We start from the raw sequence: 19772 nt of genomic DNA, 5'->3' as shown, positions 1-19772 counted from the left end.
GCTTGATGAGCTGCTGCCTTTCATTCTGATTGTCTTCCAATTCTGATATTCTGTCCTCTGCTGTGTTTATTCTGTTGGTTAGGCTTTCAATTTTGTGCTCTATATCGAGGATTCCCTTTTTGACTTGGTTTATTTCTGCAGTGACATGGTTTTCAAATACCTTGGACTCTTCCCAACGCTTCTCACTGTCTCTGATGAATTTCATCACTAGTTTCTTAAAGTCCTTCTCTGGTATTTCCTCTATATCTTCATCTTGCATCTCAGATATTGAGATTAGTTTTTGGTTGTATTGGGAGGGAGTGCTTGATCTTTCTTCTGGGTCACTGCTTTTTCTGATACTTCTCCTCATTGTGTTATGCCTCCTGTTGTTTGGGATTTTAGTGTCTGACTTTTTTGTCCACAGCCGTTGCCCTCAGTCCCCTGAAGCGCCTCCCCACTCCTCAGTAGCTCCAAGAGAGTGCAGAGGGAACCGCAGCGGGGCCGTGGACTGGGGCTCAGAAGTCCCCACACCAGCTCTGAACAGTGGAGCGGCTGCTAGAGCATCCACTGGCTCTTACCGCTGGGCGTAGCCTGAGCTTCAGAGGCCGGACAACACTTGGCACAACCCCACGACCTGGGCAGAAGAGCAAGCCAGAAGGGGCGCGGCTCCCCACAGCCCTGCGCCCCCCAGGACTCTGCTTCCACGGTTGAGAGAGTGCAATTGAGAAAGTAGCCTCTCTCAGGCAGAATCCCCTGCTGGGCCCAGCGGAGAGGCCAAACCAGAGCCGACTCAGCCGAATAGGCAAGACTGGTTCTTCCAGCCGGAGGCCTGCCCAGAAGAGTCTGCTTGTGGTAGCTGGAGGTGGCGCCGCCCCTCTCAGCACAGCAGCACCTGAGAGGGAATTCTGGAGCAGCACTCCCGAGAGGGAATTCCGGAGAGCAGTCTGGTGCTGACGCCCTTGGAACTCTCCAACACAGCCCGGGGCCAGGGATCCCAAGACTCGAGCAGCAGAGGCCCACACGGAGGAGGAAGTCCTCAGTGGGGCAACGCCCCCGAGACGGTAGAGAAAGCCAAGCTGTGCAAGTCTCCTGCGCTGCACCACTCGGGGCGTAGGCGCCCCGGCTCCCACACAAGTTGGAGTGTTCAGTTCTCGCACAGCTTCAGACTGGGAGAATTCCGGGGGAGAAGGGGCACTGAGCAGGGTCAGTCTCAGTATGGTTCTCTCAGGGAGCAAAAAGCCCGAAAATTTTTTCTTTTTCGCCCCTGGGGTACTCCACCTCTCTGGGTTCCTGTGCGTCCCGGAGTCACAGGTGCCCACTCCACAACAAAGCTGCTAAGCCAGGTGCCTCTAGGGGCCCGTGTTGCTTAGAGCGCCAAGCAGTCTCACAGCTTTGGTTGCTGGAAGTTCCGCCAGGAGGGGAGCAGCCGCTGCTGCTGGTAGGGGCCTTCGCAAAAGGCAACCCGTCCTGCTGTCTCCAGCTGCCCTGGGTCCTCTGGGCTTCCAGCTGATGCGCCCCTTTCCCGGGATGACTCACCATGTTTTAACCGCGTCTTTGTGTTTCCTGCGTTCCTTCTCTGGATTTCTTCCGAGTTATGTGTTTCTTCTTGGATGCTTGATGTCCAGGGAGCTTCTGGCACTCCTTCCTGTGGTTCTTTGGTCCGCAGATCTCTCTCCAGCCGCACCCTGTCTCACTTTCAGTGCTTCCCTCTCTATGCCTGTCCTCTCAGGTCGGCCATTTTTTCTGTCCTGTGTTTTCCCAATGAATTCTTTCACTCTGATTCCTTCTCTGTGTTAAGCTTTCTTTTCTTCGTTTAATTTTTACTAACATTCAAGAAGACACAGACGTGAAGAATGAGGAAGTGGGTGAGCAGCCTGAATTTGCCCACTTGCTGGGACTGGGCCAGGGTTGGAGCCAGGAGCTGGGGACTCAACTGAGGTTTCCCATGCGGCGGCAGTAGCCCCGCTCCTTGAACCGTCAGCAGTGTCTCCCAGAGCCAGGAGCCCAGCCCAGTACCTCCTTGTGACCTGCAGCAGGCTCAGTCACTGGGCCAGACACCACCCCCACTTTGTACTCACAAAAGCAAAGTCTTCTTTCTAGAAGCCTCTGTTTGCTCCAAGCCATTCTGTCCTGAACAGGTCCCATCCACCTCAAGGTGACCAGTCTTGTCTGTGCCCACTATCTTTCCTGCACTCCCCCATCACACTGGACAATATACTCAGACAAGTTTCCTAGAAAAGAATGTCTTACAGCCTTCCCTTTAATCGTGCGCGTGACACTCAGAGCTCGGGACAGAGTACAAAGGGAACAATGAATGTGAACGCAGAACAAGGGGGGCTGGCAAGAGAAAACGCCCAGACAGTTCAAAGGAAGGAAGGCTCCAGGGCAGCAAAGTAGCAAAGACTGAATCACAGACCATTACACAAGGGTTTCACGGGAACGCGTTGAAGCTGAGGTGAAGACCCTCACACACAAACCTGGGGTCCCGGCGGGGGAGGGGAGTAGAAGGGAGAAGACAGGCCAGCAAGGGACCAGCCCTCAGTGCCATCAGTCACACAAGGGACCCCAACCTGGACGCCCAGGGGTTGGGGGGCTGCTTAGAGCTGCAGCCTCCTACCAGGGTCACAGGAGCGGCTGAGGAGCTGGCCGAGGCTGAGCATGGGCTCAAGGCCCAGAACTCGGGCACCACCAGGGAGCCTCGGTCGGCCAGAATCTTCTGAGCAAGACAGCCACAGAGAGCCAGCAACCCTCTGGCAAGAACCAGAGCGGCCCCTGGGCACGTGCAGGATCCTTCCTGACGGTGTGCGTAGCCAAGGCTGAGCCCCACAGACCTGGAGAGTGTTGGTAGCATGGAGTCCCTCTGATGGTCCCTAGCTGAGGGACAGCGCCCTGGGCCGTGGCACCAGCCCAAGCAGTCCGTGCCTTGAGACTCTCTATGCTGATGGGACAGTGCCTGCCAGTCCCATGGCCCGCTGACATGGGGCTTCTGCGAAGGAAGAAACAATCACATCTTGGAGGCTCAGCTGCATGATTTATGAAGATAAACAATTTAACAGGTCCACTGCTGTTGGCTCAACATTTCTCACAGACAAGGGTTATCTGCAAAACTCCTCATGATAATACTTTCATATGACTAATGTGCTTCATAATTTTTTTAAATTTCATTTTATGACACAGTTTCATAGGCTCTGGGATTCCCCCAACCCCTCCAAAAAGCCCTCCACCCATATTGAATTCCTCCACATTGTTGCAGTAGTACGGTTCCTATCCAGTCATGATTCTTTTGATGCGGGCATAGACCATGCAGAGAGGCTGGCGTCTTATTGTCCAGATAAATTCAGCAGTTTCATTGGGAGACCATCCCTGGTCTGAAAGTAGAGCTGGCAGGATATCATCCCCTCCAGTGAAAAGCCACTACACAACTTTAACAACAATTTACAGCATCATGGAGCTAATTGACATGGTACTGAGTGACCAATATGTTAGAAAATGCAAGTTCTTAACCACATCCTGTGACTACTTCATTGACATTTCAATTTTAGTTAATACACAACCGGCTGCTATACACCTTAAAATAGTTATTTAACATTCCTCACAATTTATATTATATTATCATAATTTAATATTATTTAATATTCCTCATAATTTAAAAGTGAGTTTTTAACAAGTAAAAATCTATATGCATAATGACAAAGATCATCAATGAATGATAAAACTAGAAACAGAAATTTAATTTTAATAATATGTTTATAGCATCTCAAACTGCCTACTCCACAATACTGACTAATTACAGAAAGAAATAAGAACTTTAAATGTGCCACTTCCTGGCCATGTTATCAAATTACACAACATAACTGGAACAAACCAGAGTCATGCTGTAACTGATACAAAAACCCCAATTCCCCTGAGTTATTCCTGCCCCCCTAAAAAAACCCCACAATCTGGTAATGCAACAAGGTGGAGGATTCCACCATGGGGGGAGGGTTTCGGGAGGGGTGGGAGGAATCCCAGTAACTATAAAACTGTGTCACATAATGCAATGTAATTAATAATAATAAAATAAAAAAACACAATCATATGAAAATATCAAATAAAAAGTGAAACTGATAAACCTTACAAGGGAACTGCCCATGCATTTCAAAAAGTAAAACCCAAGAAACTCAAAACAAGACTGAAAATATTCTAAGTAGAAAAGCACTAGGCCGTAAATAATGGCATCACCGTCAAGTAGATGAAGGGCATGCATTAAGTTACCTGCCCGAGCCACTGACGCTCTGAGAAAGGAGGTCACAACTCTTAGGAAACATACACAGGAGAGAGCCTACGGGGGACAGGGTGACCACAGCAGGGAGAGAGCCTCAGGGGGCAGAGTGACCACAGGGGAGAGCCTCAGGGGACAGGGTGACCACAGGGGAGAGCCTCAGGGGACAGGGTGACCACAGGGGAGAGCCTCAGGGGACAGGGTGACCACAGGAGAGAGAGCCTCAGGGGACAGAGTGACCACAGGGGAGACAGCCTCCTGGGGACAGGGTGACCACAGGGGAGAGAGCCTCCTGGGGACAGAGTGACCACAGGGGAGAGAGAGCCTCAGGGGACAGAGTGACCACAGGGGAGAGAGCCTCCTGGGGACAGAGTGACCACAGGGGAGAAAGCCTCCTGGGGACAGAGTGACCACAGGGGAGAGAGAGCCTCAGGGGACAGAGTGACACAGGGGAGAAAGCCTCAGGGGACAGAGTGACACAGGGGAGAGAGCCTCCTGGGGACAGAGTGACCACAGGGGAGAGAGCCTCAGGGGACAGGGTGACCACAGGGGAGAGAGCCTCCTGGGGACAGGGTGACCACAGGGGAGAGAGAGCCTCAGGGGACAGAGTGACCACAGGGGAGAGAAAGCCTCAGGGGACAGGGTGACCACAGGGGAGAGAGCCTCAGGGGACAGAGTGACCACAGGGGGGAGAAAGCCTCCTGGGGACAGAGTGACCACAGGGGAGAGAGAGCCTCAGGGGACAGAGTGACCACAGGGGAGAAAGCCTCAGGGGACAGAGTGACACAGGGGAGAGAGCCTCCTGGGGACAGAGTGACCACAGGGGAGAGAGCCTCAGTTGACAGGGTGACCACAGGGGAGAAAGCCTCAGGGGACAGAGTGACCACAGGGGAGAGCCTCAGGGGACAGGGTGACCACAGGGGGGAGAGCCTGGAGAGGGGAAAGTGGCCCCCATGTCCTTCTTCCCTGTGGCACTCAGGAAACAGGAAGGCCATTTATGAACACATATGCATGGTTCTGCCTGACACCCGTGCCCTCCTGCCCAGGCTCCTGGGGAGCAATGGGCCAGGCATGGACACAGTGTTGTAAAGGATATCAGTAGCCTTATGAACTTTGGCACCTTCCAGTCCAGAGCCCAAATAAACTGAGGCCTTGGGTCTACTCCCACAGAAGGACATGGCCCCAACTGAGTGAGGCTGGCTACCAGGTTGCACCTGTGCAGCCCCAGCAGCATCCTGGCCCCTCACAGCGAGACTCCGGCCCCGAGCACCATCCCCTCGGACCTGAGCTGGCACATGTGCACTGTTTTACTGGGAACCAGCAGATAGCAACCCAGGGTCAAAGATCTGAACAGCAATGACCACTACAGACTTCCCAGAAGAAACACAAATGCGGGCATCCTTGCTCTTGGATCAGTCATGGACAGCACTGGCCCCACAAAACCCAGTCAGGCTGCTTCCTGAACATCAGACAGTCTGCTCACAGAAGGTTCAGCTCTGACATCCAAAGGCAGCCTAAAACCAAGGTCAAACATTTGCCATAACTGTTCTGACAAATGACTAACATCAAGCATAGCATACATTTTAAGAGGGTCCCAACTCAATAAAAGCAATTAGAAACAGGCTTACAGTCTTACAATGAAGTACAACATCATTTATTATGAAGGACATGCAAACCAAAGTACATGGCCCTCCATGACTCCAATGAAAAGCCTGGAGAAACGAATGACACAGGGCACTTGCCCACTGCTGGACACAGAATGGACAGACAGGAACAGAGACGCCCTTTCCCCCACCCCCAACAACTGCACTGGGAGCATGCACTCTTGCAGACACCTTGATGGAGCCCTGAGCCATGACAGCTGGGCTGGGCTGGGCCATGCCCACACACTGCCCAGCCCTCACCTCAGCAGAGCACAGTGGAGTTCAAACTCCTCAGGCCATGCCAAGAAGACAAACCCAGCAGGGACTTCTACGGGAGACTGAAAATGACAGGTCTCTGAGCCAGACAAGACTGGCACCTGGGGGTGGAAATGCAGATGCCTGCAGGGTGATAGAGACAGGTGCCCACATGGTCACAGGGTCTGGCAGGCACCATGGGTCATGCCACATAGAGATTTCTCTGACCCCAGCTGCTTCAAACTCCGCACCTGCACTTCTCCTGCCAGTCTTTCATATTCAATTCCTATGCTAGAACATTTATATTTTATTAAAATATACAACCACAGAAAGATGTCTTCTTCTCCACATACTGAAAATACGGTCAGAACCAAAATAGGTGGTGTTTTCACGATGTTCCGTACATTGTGTGCGAGCTCGGATCCGAGAAAATGTGGTCGCTCTTAGTGGACAGACGGACAGACAGGTTTCCCATCTTTTGTAGAAACTCTTAAGTCTATAGATCTTTTTTTTAGCTTTATAGCATTTTATAACTGCAAACAACTATGAGAACGTTGAATAATTCATGTCATCCTATTCCCGCACTTACTTTAAACAATCACGGGTTCAAACAGGCAAAAGCGAACTGGATTTCTCAGAAATTGTTCTAAGTCCAACATCCCTTTTGACTTGTCGGTTTCCCACAAATAGTGACAGCTTCTGACACTCGTCACTTCTGTGCTGTTGCGCTTAACGTATAGGGATTAGTGACTTTGAGCCTCTGGGAGGCTCAGGGAGCGTCAGTTTGACCACATCAGCTGCTGAATCACTAACACTCACACCACCCATCAGAGCACGAGCCTCTGCAGGGCCCAGTGGGAAGGCTGGGGGCTGAGGGAGGCCCCCAAGGTCCTCACCAAGACGGCACTCCTGCAAGTGACAACAGGCAACCTAACCCTGAGTTCTGCACTCCCTTACTGCTCTGCAGAACAGAACTTCTGGGATGGGCCCAGATGTCTGCACGTTTTCAGACACACTGTGACAGATACTCATAAGAGGATACTTTGTATACCACAACTTTCCAACCCAAACACCTGTCACTCAGCTAAAGGAGGCCCAGTTCTTTCCCACAGTTTGAGCCCGACTTTCATTCTGATGGTCATAATGAACCCAGCTGGACTGCTGGTGTGTGGCCAGGACCCACTGCGTCCAACCCACAGGCCTGGGTGGAGTGCAGTGAAGCAACACTGCCCTGGGCAGTCCCACAAGTCTGTGTCCACTCCCTTTGCTCAAGAAGCTTTTGGTAGCCACAGACCTTGACGCTAGTCCCTTTGGTATGTTTTCAGTTCTTACTCTGTCATTTAGACAAGTCAGTCTTGCATTACAGTGAAAGACCAATGCTATGTGCACTGTTTTTTGGCTATTACAAGAGTCAGATGAATGTTAAAATGCGTAACTGACCAAGGCAGGCTACCTGTTCCTCTAGATTGTATGTCTTTTAAATCTATGGCTCTTGGCTTTGCCAGTCTATAGAACATTTTCTAAGTTCCTTAGGAACTAAAGTAACTTTACCATGTGGTCACAATGAGACAGCCAGGAAGTATCTTGTCATGATAGATGCCTCAGAAGCAGAATACTGTATATAAAAGCACTTATTCGGAGCTAGTCAATGATTAAACAACGTGTTAACGTCACAGTGGGGAAAAAAATACACGCCTCTCACATAGCGAAATCCAGCAACTCTTTAAAAATTCTTAGAGGTGGAATTCAGTTCTAGTAAAAGAGAGGAAGCCCTGTCTTTACCCGCATGGCCCCACAGCTGCCTCACAGAGCCCAGCTCCCACAGCTCTCTTCCCTGCAGGTCTTTGCCACCATCCTTCCTCCATTTCTACATGGCTTCTCAACATGCAGTGTAGACACAGCTTACTAATTGATTCATTCAAACACTTCACTGTCCTCGGGCCTCAATCTCTTTATCTGTAATATGTTCACATGTTCCCCACTTTTTTTTTTTTACCAAATGTGCCTTTTGAACTATTTATTTATTCTCGTTGTAAAGGGACATAAACATCAATGGCAAAGGACAAATGCAGACCACACTATTCCAAGTTAGTTGGCAGCAGATCCCACTCAATTGCCTTAAAAAGTTTCTTCAAATTTGCACACAGGTCATCTAAGTTCAGTGGGGATTTGATACCCTAGGAACATAGACAAGAACAGTGTCAGTGGCCACATATTCACTGAAACACACTGGGGTAGGCAGCCACCATGAGGCTTCTGTATATTCTTCCTCACTCTTCACCTGCACCTCACCCATTGTGATCACCACAAAGCAGAATCCCAGACAAGGCAACAAACACCGAGAGAGCAAGCTTTCCACAGGGAATGCAGGTGGCCATGGGAGACGGAGCCAGGCCACATCTTTCCTCTCTACCACAAGCACATGGCATACAGTACTGGGAAGGCCATGGTGCCAAAGGCACTGGAAGTATTAGAAGAAAAATTTCCAGGGCTTAAAGATTCTAAGCTCCCATAGAGCCTCTGTTTTGTGGGAAGCAGCAAGGTACGTTTTCTGAAGTAGAACTGCCAAACTAGCCCAAGCCCTAGGCATTCCCACAGCACTGAGGCAGAGTGTGCTAGGGCTGCTGATAAGGGCAAGGAGACTGTCCCTCCTGAGAGCCCTGCATGTCTTCATCCTGGAGCTGAACTGTACATTCCAGAAACTTCTTCCCATATCAATGGAAAGCTCCCTGCAAGATTCTGGCTTGTTACCTCATGCCCCCAAAGGAACCCACACCTCTTGATATTCTCTCTGCTCCTAGAGACTCAGGGGTAAGCACTGCTGACTCTCCAGAATGGAAGGAAGGGCCCTATTCTTTGGCGGGGTGTACTATAAGAAGCCACGTAAGCAATGAACAGAAAACAAAAGTGAGAATTGCTTTGGTTGCTTGCTTTGGGTGGAAGGAGGTAGCATGGCGTTGCTGCTGTGGTGTCTTGCCTTGAAACCTATAAAACACAACAGGAGCTGGGCTGTTCTGTGCTGCCCACAGGCGGTGCCGGCTACTGTAGCAGCAGCAGGTACTCCTTCAGGGATGCCGGCAGTGGGAGGCCCTTCACTGCTTCGGGCAGGTACTGCAGGCCCAGGCTGCGGCGCACAGCGTAGCGAGACAGTGTCTTTAGGGTTCCGGGGGCTGAGCACAGCACGGTCAGCTTCTCACACAGCTGCTGGCCTCGGGCCACTTCTCGTGGCATGGCGCCATTCTTGCACAGTTCAAAGTGCCCCACCGCCCTGTGCAGCAGCTCGAAGCAAGCATCCTCCTTCTCAGTGCCGAGCCCCCTGACCAGCAGAGCCACAAGGCGCGAGATGGGAGTCTGGCCTTTGTGGTTGATGACTCTGACCTCTGCGCCATAGTCGAGAAGGATGCTCACACTCTCCAGATTGCCCTTCATGGCAGCCCAGCTGAGTGGCGTATCATTGCTGTAGTCCAAGGCATTCACTGTGGCCCCATTCTCCAGGAGGGCACGCACGCACTTGGCGCTGTTCTTAAAGGCAGCCCAGTGCAGCGGGGTGTCCCTGTTGCCATCCAGCGCGTTGGGGTCTGCGCCATACTCCAAGAGCACCTCCACGCAGGCCTCGTCCTTCTCGGCCGCATAGTGCAGGGCCGTGCGGTGGTAGCCGTCCAGCGCATTCACCTCGGCCCCTTCCTCCAGCAGCAGTTCAGCACAGTCGGCGTCCGACACCATACAGGCACACTGAAGGGGCCTCAGGGTGCCATGGCTGCAGTTCACGTCAGCACCCCCTCGGATGAGGTCCTCAACGTTGTCGTGTGGGAAGGAGCGGATGGCGGCAATGGTACGGATCAGGCGCTCCGAGAGCGAGTACTTGCTCTGAATGCTCTGCATGATGTACCACATGCTGGAACTCATGGGGCTGGCCAAGGCATGAGCATGCTCCGCGGGGCCGGGGCCAGGCCCGGGCCGAGGTGGTTCCCGACAGCCCATTCCCCACTTCTTAAGGTTGTAAGGATTATTGAACTGAATACTTAAAAGTAGGTACATGGTAACAACCTCTTAAGTGCAAGTTAGGTTTTTATTTAAGAGTCTCAGATATGCAAAAAGAGACACAGGATAGCTCTCCCTCTGTTGGTTCACTCCCCACATGCCCACAGTGGACAGGGTTAGGCCAGGCCAAAGCCAAATGCCCAGAGCTCAATCCCAGGTTCTCCTGAGGGTGGCAGGACCCCAGGACTCATGTCATCCTCAATGCCTCCTAGGGTCTATGCATTAGAAGGCACCAGGGATGGGACTCCAATGCAGATGTGCGAGCATTTCTACTGACCTTCTAGAATTTTGTCTTTGCTACAAATAACAAAAGACTTGTGCAGATCATTGAGAAAAACACCTTAGGTGATCTCCTGGAGCACTGGTAAATGGTATGCCAGAAGCAAGGCAGCCACAGACAGGCCGCCATGGACAGGCAGCCATGGACAGGCCGCCACGGACAGGCCGCCACGGACAGGCAGCCACGGACAGGCCGCCATGGACAGGCAGCCACGGACAGGCAGCGGGTGTCTTCCATGCTTGGCGCCCAGGAAGGGAGCCAGCCCTATAGCCTGGGCGATGTCAGACTGTGTTCAATTCAGCTGTCCTCCTCAGGTACACAGTGAGGTATGCAGTGATCACAGGGACTGTATGATCAAGCATGACACACACACACATCACCTGTTTATGGATATACAGCATACATAAAGATTTTACCCATATTTTAATTTTTTAGTAGTCCAAGAGCAATACTTTCATGTTATGTTGTCTGATAAATAGCTAAAGGGAAATTTGGGAATACATTTTTCTGTAAGACTTCTTTTAAATTTTATTTTTTATGATGTTTACATAGCTAATCAGGGTGGGAAGGACTGAGGGTTAGGGAAAAGTGGGTGCGATCATTGTTTCCAAACTTTTTATTTCTTCTTCCTGTTTTTTGGGAAGGGAAGAGACAAGGAGAGGAACCATACCCAGCCCCCCAACCACCCTAGTACTTGGGGATGGGGAACAGCCACCTGATGTCAACCCAGAATAGCAGACACTCTGAGGGTTCTGTCCAGGTGGTTGTGATAGTTCTGAAATGCTGTCAACCTCGCCAATCCAAGGATGAGAAAACTCCTGCAATGTCCATTTGCTGAAACAGTTGACCTGACAGTCTGCATTTGACCAGATTGTCACTGTCATCGTTTGGCTGGGCTAGTTGTCCACATGTTCTGTTCTCCTCTCCTATGGTACCAGATGTCCTCTGCAGGCTCCAGTGGCCTGCCGTAACCTCCATGCGCATCAGGGCCTGGAGTCCATTGCTCCATCTTTTCCACTGAGGAGGACCAGTTCTTGCAGGCAGATGCCCTGGGCCCCACCAGACCCTCCACTCCCAAGGCTCATGGATCCAGCATCCACCATGCAGGCGGTCCAAAGAACCCAGGTCAGGCAACCTGGACCCTGCCAAGATATTACACATATTCTTATACACACACGCAGAGAATTCTAACCAATATTTTTCTTAATGGAGAAGAAATTTACCCAGGCATCACATATTTCAATATCCTAATTTTATAGAAAAGAAATTCAAGGTTCAAAGAATTTGCTGAAAACAACAGGGACAAATACGCAGAAAGTTTCCTTTTTCACAAGATTACTCAAAAGCGCAGAGAAGCAAAGACATGAGTTAAAGAAATTCATACTTGCCATGGATAAGAAATTCTGCCAGAATGTAGACATACTGAATAAAAATCAAACTGAAATATTATAACTGAAGAGTTTAACAGGTCAAATGAAACCTAGAGTGGAAATCCTAAGAACCTTGGTGAGGCAAAGGAAAAACTATCTGAGTCAGATGACAAATCCTTGCAAATATCTCAGCCAGACAAACAGAAGAAACAGAAAACAGAAGAAAAACAACAGAACTATCAAACAGCTAGATATACACTCAGGTTTCCTGAGGGTACAGAAAAGGAGAATGGGTTAGAAGACACATTCAGGGATATAACAGCATAATACTTCCCTATTTGCATAATCACACGCACATCCAACTACAGGAAGCACACAAAACTCTCTTATACATAACCAGAACACATCTTCACCAAAATAAATTATAGTCAAAATTCCAAAAGTAAGACACAAAGAAAAGACTCTAAAATATTCATGAGTGAAACACTAGATTATCTTCAAGGTGTCTCCAATCTGACTGACAGCTGAATTCTCATCAGAAACCCCACAATCTACAAGAGAAGTAAGAGACAATCCAAGTCCTAAAAGAAGAAAAACTGCCAACACAGAGCACAACACACAGCAAAGGTGCAACAAAAACCCTTCCAAACACACAGATTAAAAGAATTTGTGACCACTCATCCAGACTTAGAAATTATTCTTTTTTTTAAAAAAGATTTATTTATTTTATTACAAAGTCAGATATACAGAGAGGAGGAGAGACAGAGAGGAAGATCTTCCGTCCAATGATTCACTCCCCAAGTGAGCTGCAACGGGCCGGTGCGCGTCGATCCGGTGCCGGCAACCTGGAACCTCTTCCGGGTCTCCCACGCGGGTGCAGGGTCCCAAAGCCTTGGGCCGTCCTCGACTGCTTTCCCAGGCCACAAGCAGGGAGCTGGATGGGAAGTGGAGCTGCCGGGATTAGAACCGGCGCCCATATGGGATCCCGATGCGTTCAAGGCGAGGACTTTAGCCACTAGGCCACGCTGCCGAGCCCTAGAAATTATTCTTAAGGATGTGCCACACAGAGAACAGTAGTCATCGTTAAGAAAGAACACAAAGACAGAAAATCTCCCAGTAAAAGTGAAAAAGGAAATCTGAAACAAATAACAGAACTACTTACAGAAAATGAAAGGATCAGGTTGTTACTTATTAATAACAACTGTGAGTGTAAATAGCCTAGATCCTCCAATTAAAAGATACAGACTGGCTGATGGATTAAAAGGAAGACTCATCTATTTGTTGACTACAAGAAACACACCTCACCAACAAAGATACCCATAGACTGAAGTGAAAAAATGGAAAAGAATATTCTGTGCTCATGGAAAGCAAAAACAAGCAGGAGCAGACAAAATAATCTGCTAAAAGAGACAAAGGTGTTATGTAATGATGGATCAATCCAACAGGAAGGCATGACCACCATAAATGGATCTCAAGGAAGATGCAGGCCCAGTAAAATAAGAATGGGGAGAAGCTACAGTCCAATTTCTCTCATGGAACATGAATTAGAAAATCAACAAAGATATAACATAGCTAACTTACATCATGGGCCAAATGGCTCTAATGGATAGCACAGTTTGTCCCACAGTCACAGAGAACACTTTTATTTTTCATTAGTACATGGAACTTTCGCTAGGATAGACTGATAGGCCATATGGTAGGCCATAGAGCATGCTTCAATCATCCATCTTAAGGATGATTGTCAAATTAGGAGGAAAGAAAATAATAATAATAATAATAATAATAATTTTAAAAGAGATGAAATTAACAAAATTTCAAAAGAGATTAAATTAACAAAATTAAACAAAAAAAACAGTGAATGAGTGAAATGAAGAGTTGTCTTTAAGAAAAATCTACGAATTGAAACAGCATCGGCCCAATCAAAACAGGGGAATAGAGAGATGTGAAGAACATGTTACAATGGATGTTGCAGAAACAATCGGATATCCACCAACAAAGTGGAAAATATGGAAGAAATGGGTAGATTTCTGGACGCACTCTACCAAAATTAAGCCATTAATACATGGAAAATCAAAACAGACCAGTAACCAAGACAAAGATAGAGCCACTAAGAAAGACCCACGGGGATAGACAGGTTCACTGTTGAGTGCTACCCAACTCTCAAAGAACGTATTCTAAGTCTTCTCATGCTACTCAAATTGAAAGGGAGAGAATCTTACCAAATTCCTTCTATAATGCCAGCACCACCTTAGTTCCAAAACAAGAAAAAGATATAACAACAAAAGAGAGAGAACTATAGATCAATATCCTTGATGAGCACAGATGCAAAAATCCTCAATACAAGAGTTGCCAACTGAACCTAAAATCATATCAGAAATATCCTTTACCTAGACCAAGTGGGATTTCCCCATGGTACGCAAGGACAGTTTAACATATATAAATCAATAAATGTGATACATAATATCAACAAAGTGAAGCATAAAAATATGATTATCTCAATAAATGCAGAGAAAGCACTTGATAAAACACAATATCCTATCATGATAAAAAATGTATCTTAAGTAAATTGGGTATAGAAGGAACATTTCTCAACACAATCAAGGTAGTATATGACAAACCCACCATCAGCACCATACTGAATGGAGAAACGTTGGAACCACTTCCACTGGGGTCCAGCATGAGACTAGACTATCCACTCTCACCATTATTGTATAACACAGTTTGGGAAGTTTCAGCTAGATCCATTAGCCTAGAAAAAGAAATCAAATGGATATAAACAGGATAGGAAGAAGGCAAATTATCCCTATTTGCAGATAATATGATGCCATGATAGGGAAATAGAAGGCTCCACCCAGAGACTACTGAAAATCAGTCAGAGAGTTTGGCAAACTTGCAGCTTCTGTACAGACAGACAACACCAAGGCTGGGAAGAGCTCGTAAGGTTAGTACTACTCACATTAGCTAGAATCAAATCTAAATTCCTTGGGATAAAAGAGGCCTACAATGAAAAGTACAAAACAGTAAGGAAAGAAAATGAAGAAGGCAACAAAAAAATAAACATTTCATATTCATAGGTTGAAAAAATTAATATCAGATCCCTCTCATCCAAAGGATTTTACAGCTTCAATGCAATCCCAATGAAAATACCAAAGACATTCTTCCAAGATCTTGGAAAAAGTGACCTTAAGATTCATATGGGAATACAAGAGATTCTGAACAGCTCAAGCAATCCTAAACAATTAAAAACAAAGCTGAAGTATTACAGTATCATATTTCAAGAGACACTGAAGGACATTTAGAATCAAACAGCCTGGTATTGACACAAGAACATGTGGATGCCAGAAATTAATATATCTATAATCAACTAACCTTTGATAAATAAGCACAAAGCATGCCCTGGAGGAAAGATAATCTCTTCAGCAAATGGTGCTGGAATCTCCATGTGTGCACGTGTGTGAAATAAGATTTCTACCTCACACTCTCTGCAAATACTCACAGTCAGGAATCTAAATCTAGCATCTGAAATTATCAAATTACTTGATGAAAACAGGAAAATGGAAGAAAACACTGCAAGACATGGCGCAGGCAAGGACTTCTTAGCTAAGATGCCACAAGCACACGCAATGTGGGAATATATAAAGCTAAGAAGCTTCTGCACAGCAAAGGAAACACTCCACAAAATAAAGAAGCAACAGAACATGGGAAAAATTTACAAACTATGCAACTGATACAGGGTTAATATCCAGGATCTATAAAAAGCTCCAGAACTCAAAACCAACAGAACAAACAATCCACTTTAAGAAATGGGCAAAGGACATGAACAGGGAATTTTCAAAGGATAAAATACAAATAGCCAACAGACACATGAAAAAAATGTCCAGGATAGCTAGCCCTCAGGGAATTATAAATAAAAACTACAATGAGATTTTACCCTACCCCCATTAGAATGGATATCATCCAAAAACAATAAAAATAAAGTAAAGAAATAACAAATACTGGTGAGGGTATGGAGGTAAAGGTGCCCCGATCCACCAAAACCCTTCCAACACATAACACACCCCAACAGAGGGGGTCAGGCCAAGAAAAAAAGAAACAGAGTCAGGTTCATGAATGATCCAGGCATCAGCACTTTCCTGACAATTCTAGAATCATTATTAAAACACTAACTATCCTACTGAGAATTAAGCAAGGAGACGAATCTCTCCCAAGGGGAAACTTTCTAGGTCTAAAGTAATTACAATAAAATAAACACCACTTGAGAGAGAAAGCAAGAAAATAAATAGCAAACCTCTGAGATAAGTTTTTGCTATAAATAGACACATACTTGAATTTTAAATTGGAATCTAGGCACTCAGAACCCAAAGATAAGGATCTGACAGGCACAGCAAGTCATTTAGAGGTAAGATCAACACTGCTCCAAACCAATGGTCATGAAGTTGGCAGGGAGCCACGAGGAACAGAAACACAAGAAATATGAGTCTCTATACTGTGCACAGGGTTCACTTTGTTTTACCCCCAAAACTCCACCCCTAACAACCTAGAGAAAATAAATCCAGATATAAAAACACTGTGTGCCCAAAAGTATCCAGCAAAACATTACTTATGAAATCAAAAGCTACCTCAAGCCCACAAGCGTCATCACCAACATGAAGGACAGCTGCTCTTCCATGTCCTCCCCAGTGTGCTTGCTGTGCCTGTCTCTGGGTCACAGCCACGCAGTGCACACCTGGACTCTCAGGTGCGGGCCGCCCTTACCTGACTGCACTTCCTCCATATAAGCCAGCCAGCTCTCTCATATCTGACTCTACACTCAGGGTTAGGGTGCCAACACAGTCTCAACACAAGACCAAAGCAGAAGCCCTGCCCCCAAACCCCCAAAATGCAGCGACGCACTTGTCCCGCCTGCACGAAGCACTCTCTCACCCTCCTTCAGTCCTCATTTGCTCATTTCAGGACTGACACAAAACCACATGGGTGTCTGCACCCTGTCTGTGACAGCTGCCCACATGTTTCTTCATGATGGGTAGCTTGCCTCCTCGGCTGACCAACCATTTTCCCAACGTTCTCTCTGAACTTCTCATGGTAACTAGGTAGGGCCCATGTAGCCAACCTTTCAAACGTGCCTCCATTCACTTACACGCAGCCGTCTTCCTTCTCTTTTCATTTCTGCCTCCGATCAGTTATGCTAGAAGCAACAACTGCTTGTTTACACTCTCTTCATTTACCTCTGAAACTTCTGAGCTTGTATTTTCCCTGGAATACTTCAAGATCTAAAGCGATGCAATGTGTGGCAAGCATTCAAGTGTGCCCAGACTGCAGAACCCATTAGCATGAGCTGGAACTGGGGACAGGCTGGACTGAACCAGGCTGCACCACCCGCTGGTGGATGCCAGGGTGAAGCAAGCCATGACAGTCAGGGCAGGTGGGTGCTGGGACATAAACCCTAGGTGCAGGGGTTCAGGAGGGCCTGGGTTGCCCAGCCATTGTCACTGGCTCACATGTGGGATGAGTGCTGGGTCCGCGAGCCCAGGGGGTAGGGGGTTGGCAGGGCTGGGTCGCCTGGCTCAGGTCCTTGACCCACCTGTGTGGTGGGTGCCAGATCCGTGTGCCCCAGGGGCAGGGGTTCTGGTGGGGCCCAGGTTGCCTAGCCCAGGTCCTTGCCCTGCCTGCATGGCAGGGGACTGGTCCATGTGCACCAGGGGAAGGGATCTGGCAGGACCCAGGTTACCTGACCCAGGTCCTTGGCCTGCCTGTGTGGTGGGGGCTGGGTCCATGAGCCCCAGAGATTGGGGGTCCAGTGGGGCTCACATCACCTCACTCAGATCCTTGGCCTGTCTACATAGTAGGTGTCAGATCTGTGAGCTTTGGGGGCAGGGGGTCCGGCAGGACCCAGGTTTTCTAGCCCAAGTCCTTGGCCTCCCTGTACAGTGGGTGCCAGATTCATGAGCCCTGGGATTGGGGGTCCAGTGGGACCCTGGTTACCTGGCCTGGGTCCTTAGCCTGCCTGTGCAGTGGATGCGGGGTCCTTGAGCTTCAGGGGTGTCAGGTGCAGTGAGGCCTTAGTCACCTAGTTAAGGTCCTTGACTCATGTGTGAGAACAGTCCTCCTCAGTGAAAAAGATGGAGAAGTAGACAGCCCAGATCCACATGGAGAACATGGCAGCCCATTGAGTCCTGCAGGGGACGTCTGTACCATCCCAGAGGAAGGACAGAACAAATTGGACAACTGCCCCAGCCAAATGATGACAGCAAATATTTGGGCGGATGGTGACTCTGAGGTCAATCATGTCAGCCAGTGGACATTGAAAGGGTCACTTCATCCTTGGATCAGCAAGATTAGCAACATTTCAGAACTATCAATACCACCTAGGCAGAACCCTCGGCATAATGCCGCATTGGGACCCTGGCTTGACATCAAGTGGCCATTCCCCATCCCTGGGTCCAGGAGCAGTTAGGAGGCTGGAAATGGCTTTTCCCCTTATCCCTTCACCCTCCCCACCCCACCCCCTGGCAAAACAGAAGGAGATACAAAGTCTGGAAACAATGATTATACCTGCTTTCCCTAACCCTGGTCAGAGAACAGAACTTGGAAAGTCACAGTGGAGGTCATGCTACTGTGGCCCCCTGGTGGAGAGCCCACGTGTGCTAGCTTCCTGCTGAGCACGGATCCCTGTTCCCAGGGCGTCCTTCACCAAGAACCTAGTCCTTGTTCTACCAGGTGACAAAGGCACCCACATGGTCACCCTGGTGGAGAGCCCACGTGTGCTAGCTTCCTGCTGAGCACGGATCCCTGCTCCCAGGGCGTCCTTCACCAAGAACCTAGTCCTTGTTCTACCAGGTGACAAAGGTACCCACATGGTCACCAGGGTGCCTGCCGGTCATTCCCCAAACTGTCAAAGTCCACTGCAGGGCACTGGGCCGAGGTGGCCCCGTGTAGACAGAGTCCAGCTGACCTATGACAAGGCTGTGACAGGAGCGGACTATTGGAACTTTCACAATCATCTATCAAAGCCAAAGGAACATCCCATTTCCAAGTTCTGTAACTGGAGAAGAAAGGAAAACCCACATCCTTTTTATCACGTTCATGTATTTACAGTTTAGCCCGTGTTTGCTTCTTACACATCACGACACTGGTTTAATATAAACCAATTATTCATGGTTTTTAATGGAAACTTTTCAAACACTGAAAAATATCCTCAATTCAGTCATGCCAAAGATGTTCTGATCCCAAATATTAAATTTTCAAAACTTCTAACATGTTTGAGGGTAAGGCAGGAGGTAGTTCGAGTCTGCAGGTAGCAGCAACAAAGAGGAACTGTAGAAAAATCCAGAGAAAGAGAAAGCTGTGTTTACTTCCTTAAAAAGGAAAGTTCAGAAAGCAGCTAGCTCAAAGACAGCCTATCTGTAGCCATGAGATCAAGACCCATGCAGGCCAAAGTCAGGCCAGCACAGCAGCAGAGGCACGGGGTCAGCGCAGCCTGGGGCCCGGTGACGGCCCACGGCCCGTGATGGCGGAAGCCCGCCACAGAACCTCTGGCCAGGGTTTCCCTGACCATGACTCCCTCTCCCTTCTCCATAAATGTGATCATACATTAACAGTGCAAGCTGCACACAGGGCCATGGACCTCAGTCTTGGAAAGACCCTGGGAAGGGGTGCTGGGCCAAGTCCTACCCTCCCCAGAGGCAGCCTTATTGACCCTGGGAAGTACACCATGCTGGGCTGTGTCCATTCACTCCCTGGGACTCCTGAGATTTAAAGCCTTCGAAGCACTTGTGCAAAAAGGAATTAAAACATGATGAAATTCATGCATTCCAGGGCATGCCACCAGACACCCCTGGCCAGTTCCACATTTCACGCTTGCTGAATTCAGTTCCCTTACTGACATGGTGTCAAAAGGCTAAACAAGGACTCCAACAACTTGTAAAAATGTGAGAGGTATCAGC

The 19772-nt window shown here is 48.3% G+C and overlaps 2 protein-coding genes across 3 annotated transcripts in view; both read right to left on the bottom strand.

The window, feature by feature from the left end:
• WDR27 (WD repeat domain 27) overlaps positions 1-19772 on the bottom strand; it is a 142082-nt gene that overhangs the window by 30640 nt on the left and 91670 nt on the right. The window contains exon 25 of one of the 2 annotated variants that reach the window (XM_058671490.1): positions 18707-18871. The exons of the other annotated variant lie outside the window; for it this stretch is intronic. Within the exon in view, the coding sequence (XP_058527473.1) occupies positions 18827-18871 (45 nt within the window). The 3' untranslated portion in view covers positions 18707-18826. Of the gene's footprint in view, positions 1-18706; positions 18872-19772 lie in introns of those variants that run through there. 2 annotated transcript variants of the gene reach the window in all.
• Positions 8139-10117, bottom strand: LOC101523155 (ankyrin repeat and SOCS box protein 8-like). The gene has a single exon (XM_036494184.2). It carries the CDS (start codon positions 10042-10044, stop codon positions 9178-9180), a length of 867 nt encoding a protein of 288 aa, XP_036350077.2. The 5' UTR covers positions 10045-10117; the 3' UTR covers positions 8139-9177.

This window comes from Ochotona princeps, chromosome 1 (genome assembly GCF_030435755.1).
Source record: "Ochotona princeps isolate mOchPri1 chromosome 1, mOchPri1.hap1, whole genome shotgun sequence".
Classification (NCBI taxonomy): Eukaryota; Metazoa; Chordata; class Mammalia; order Lagomorpha; family Ochotonidae; genus Ochotona; species Ochotona princeps.
Note: the sequence above shows the minus strand (reverse complement) of the source record. Positions and strands in the feature narration are given on the sequence as shown.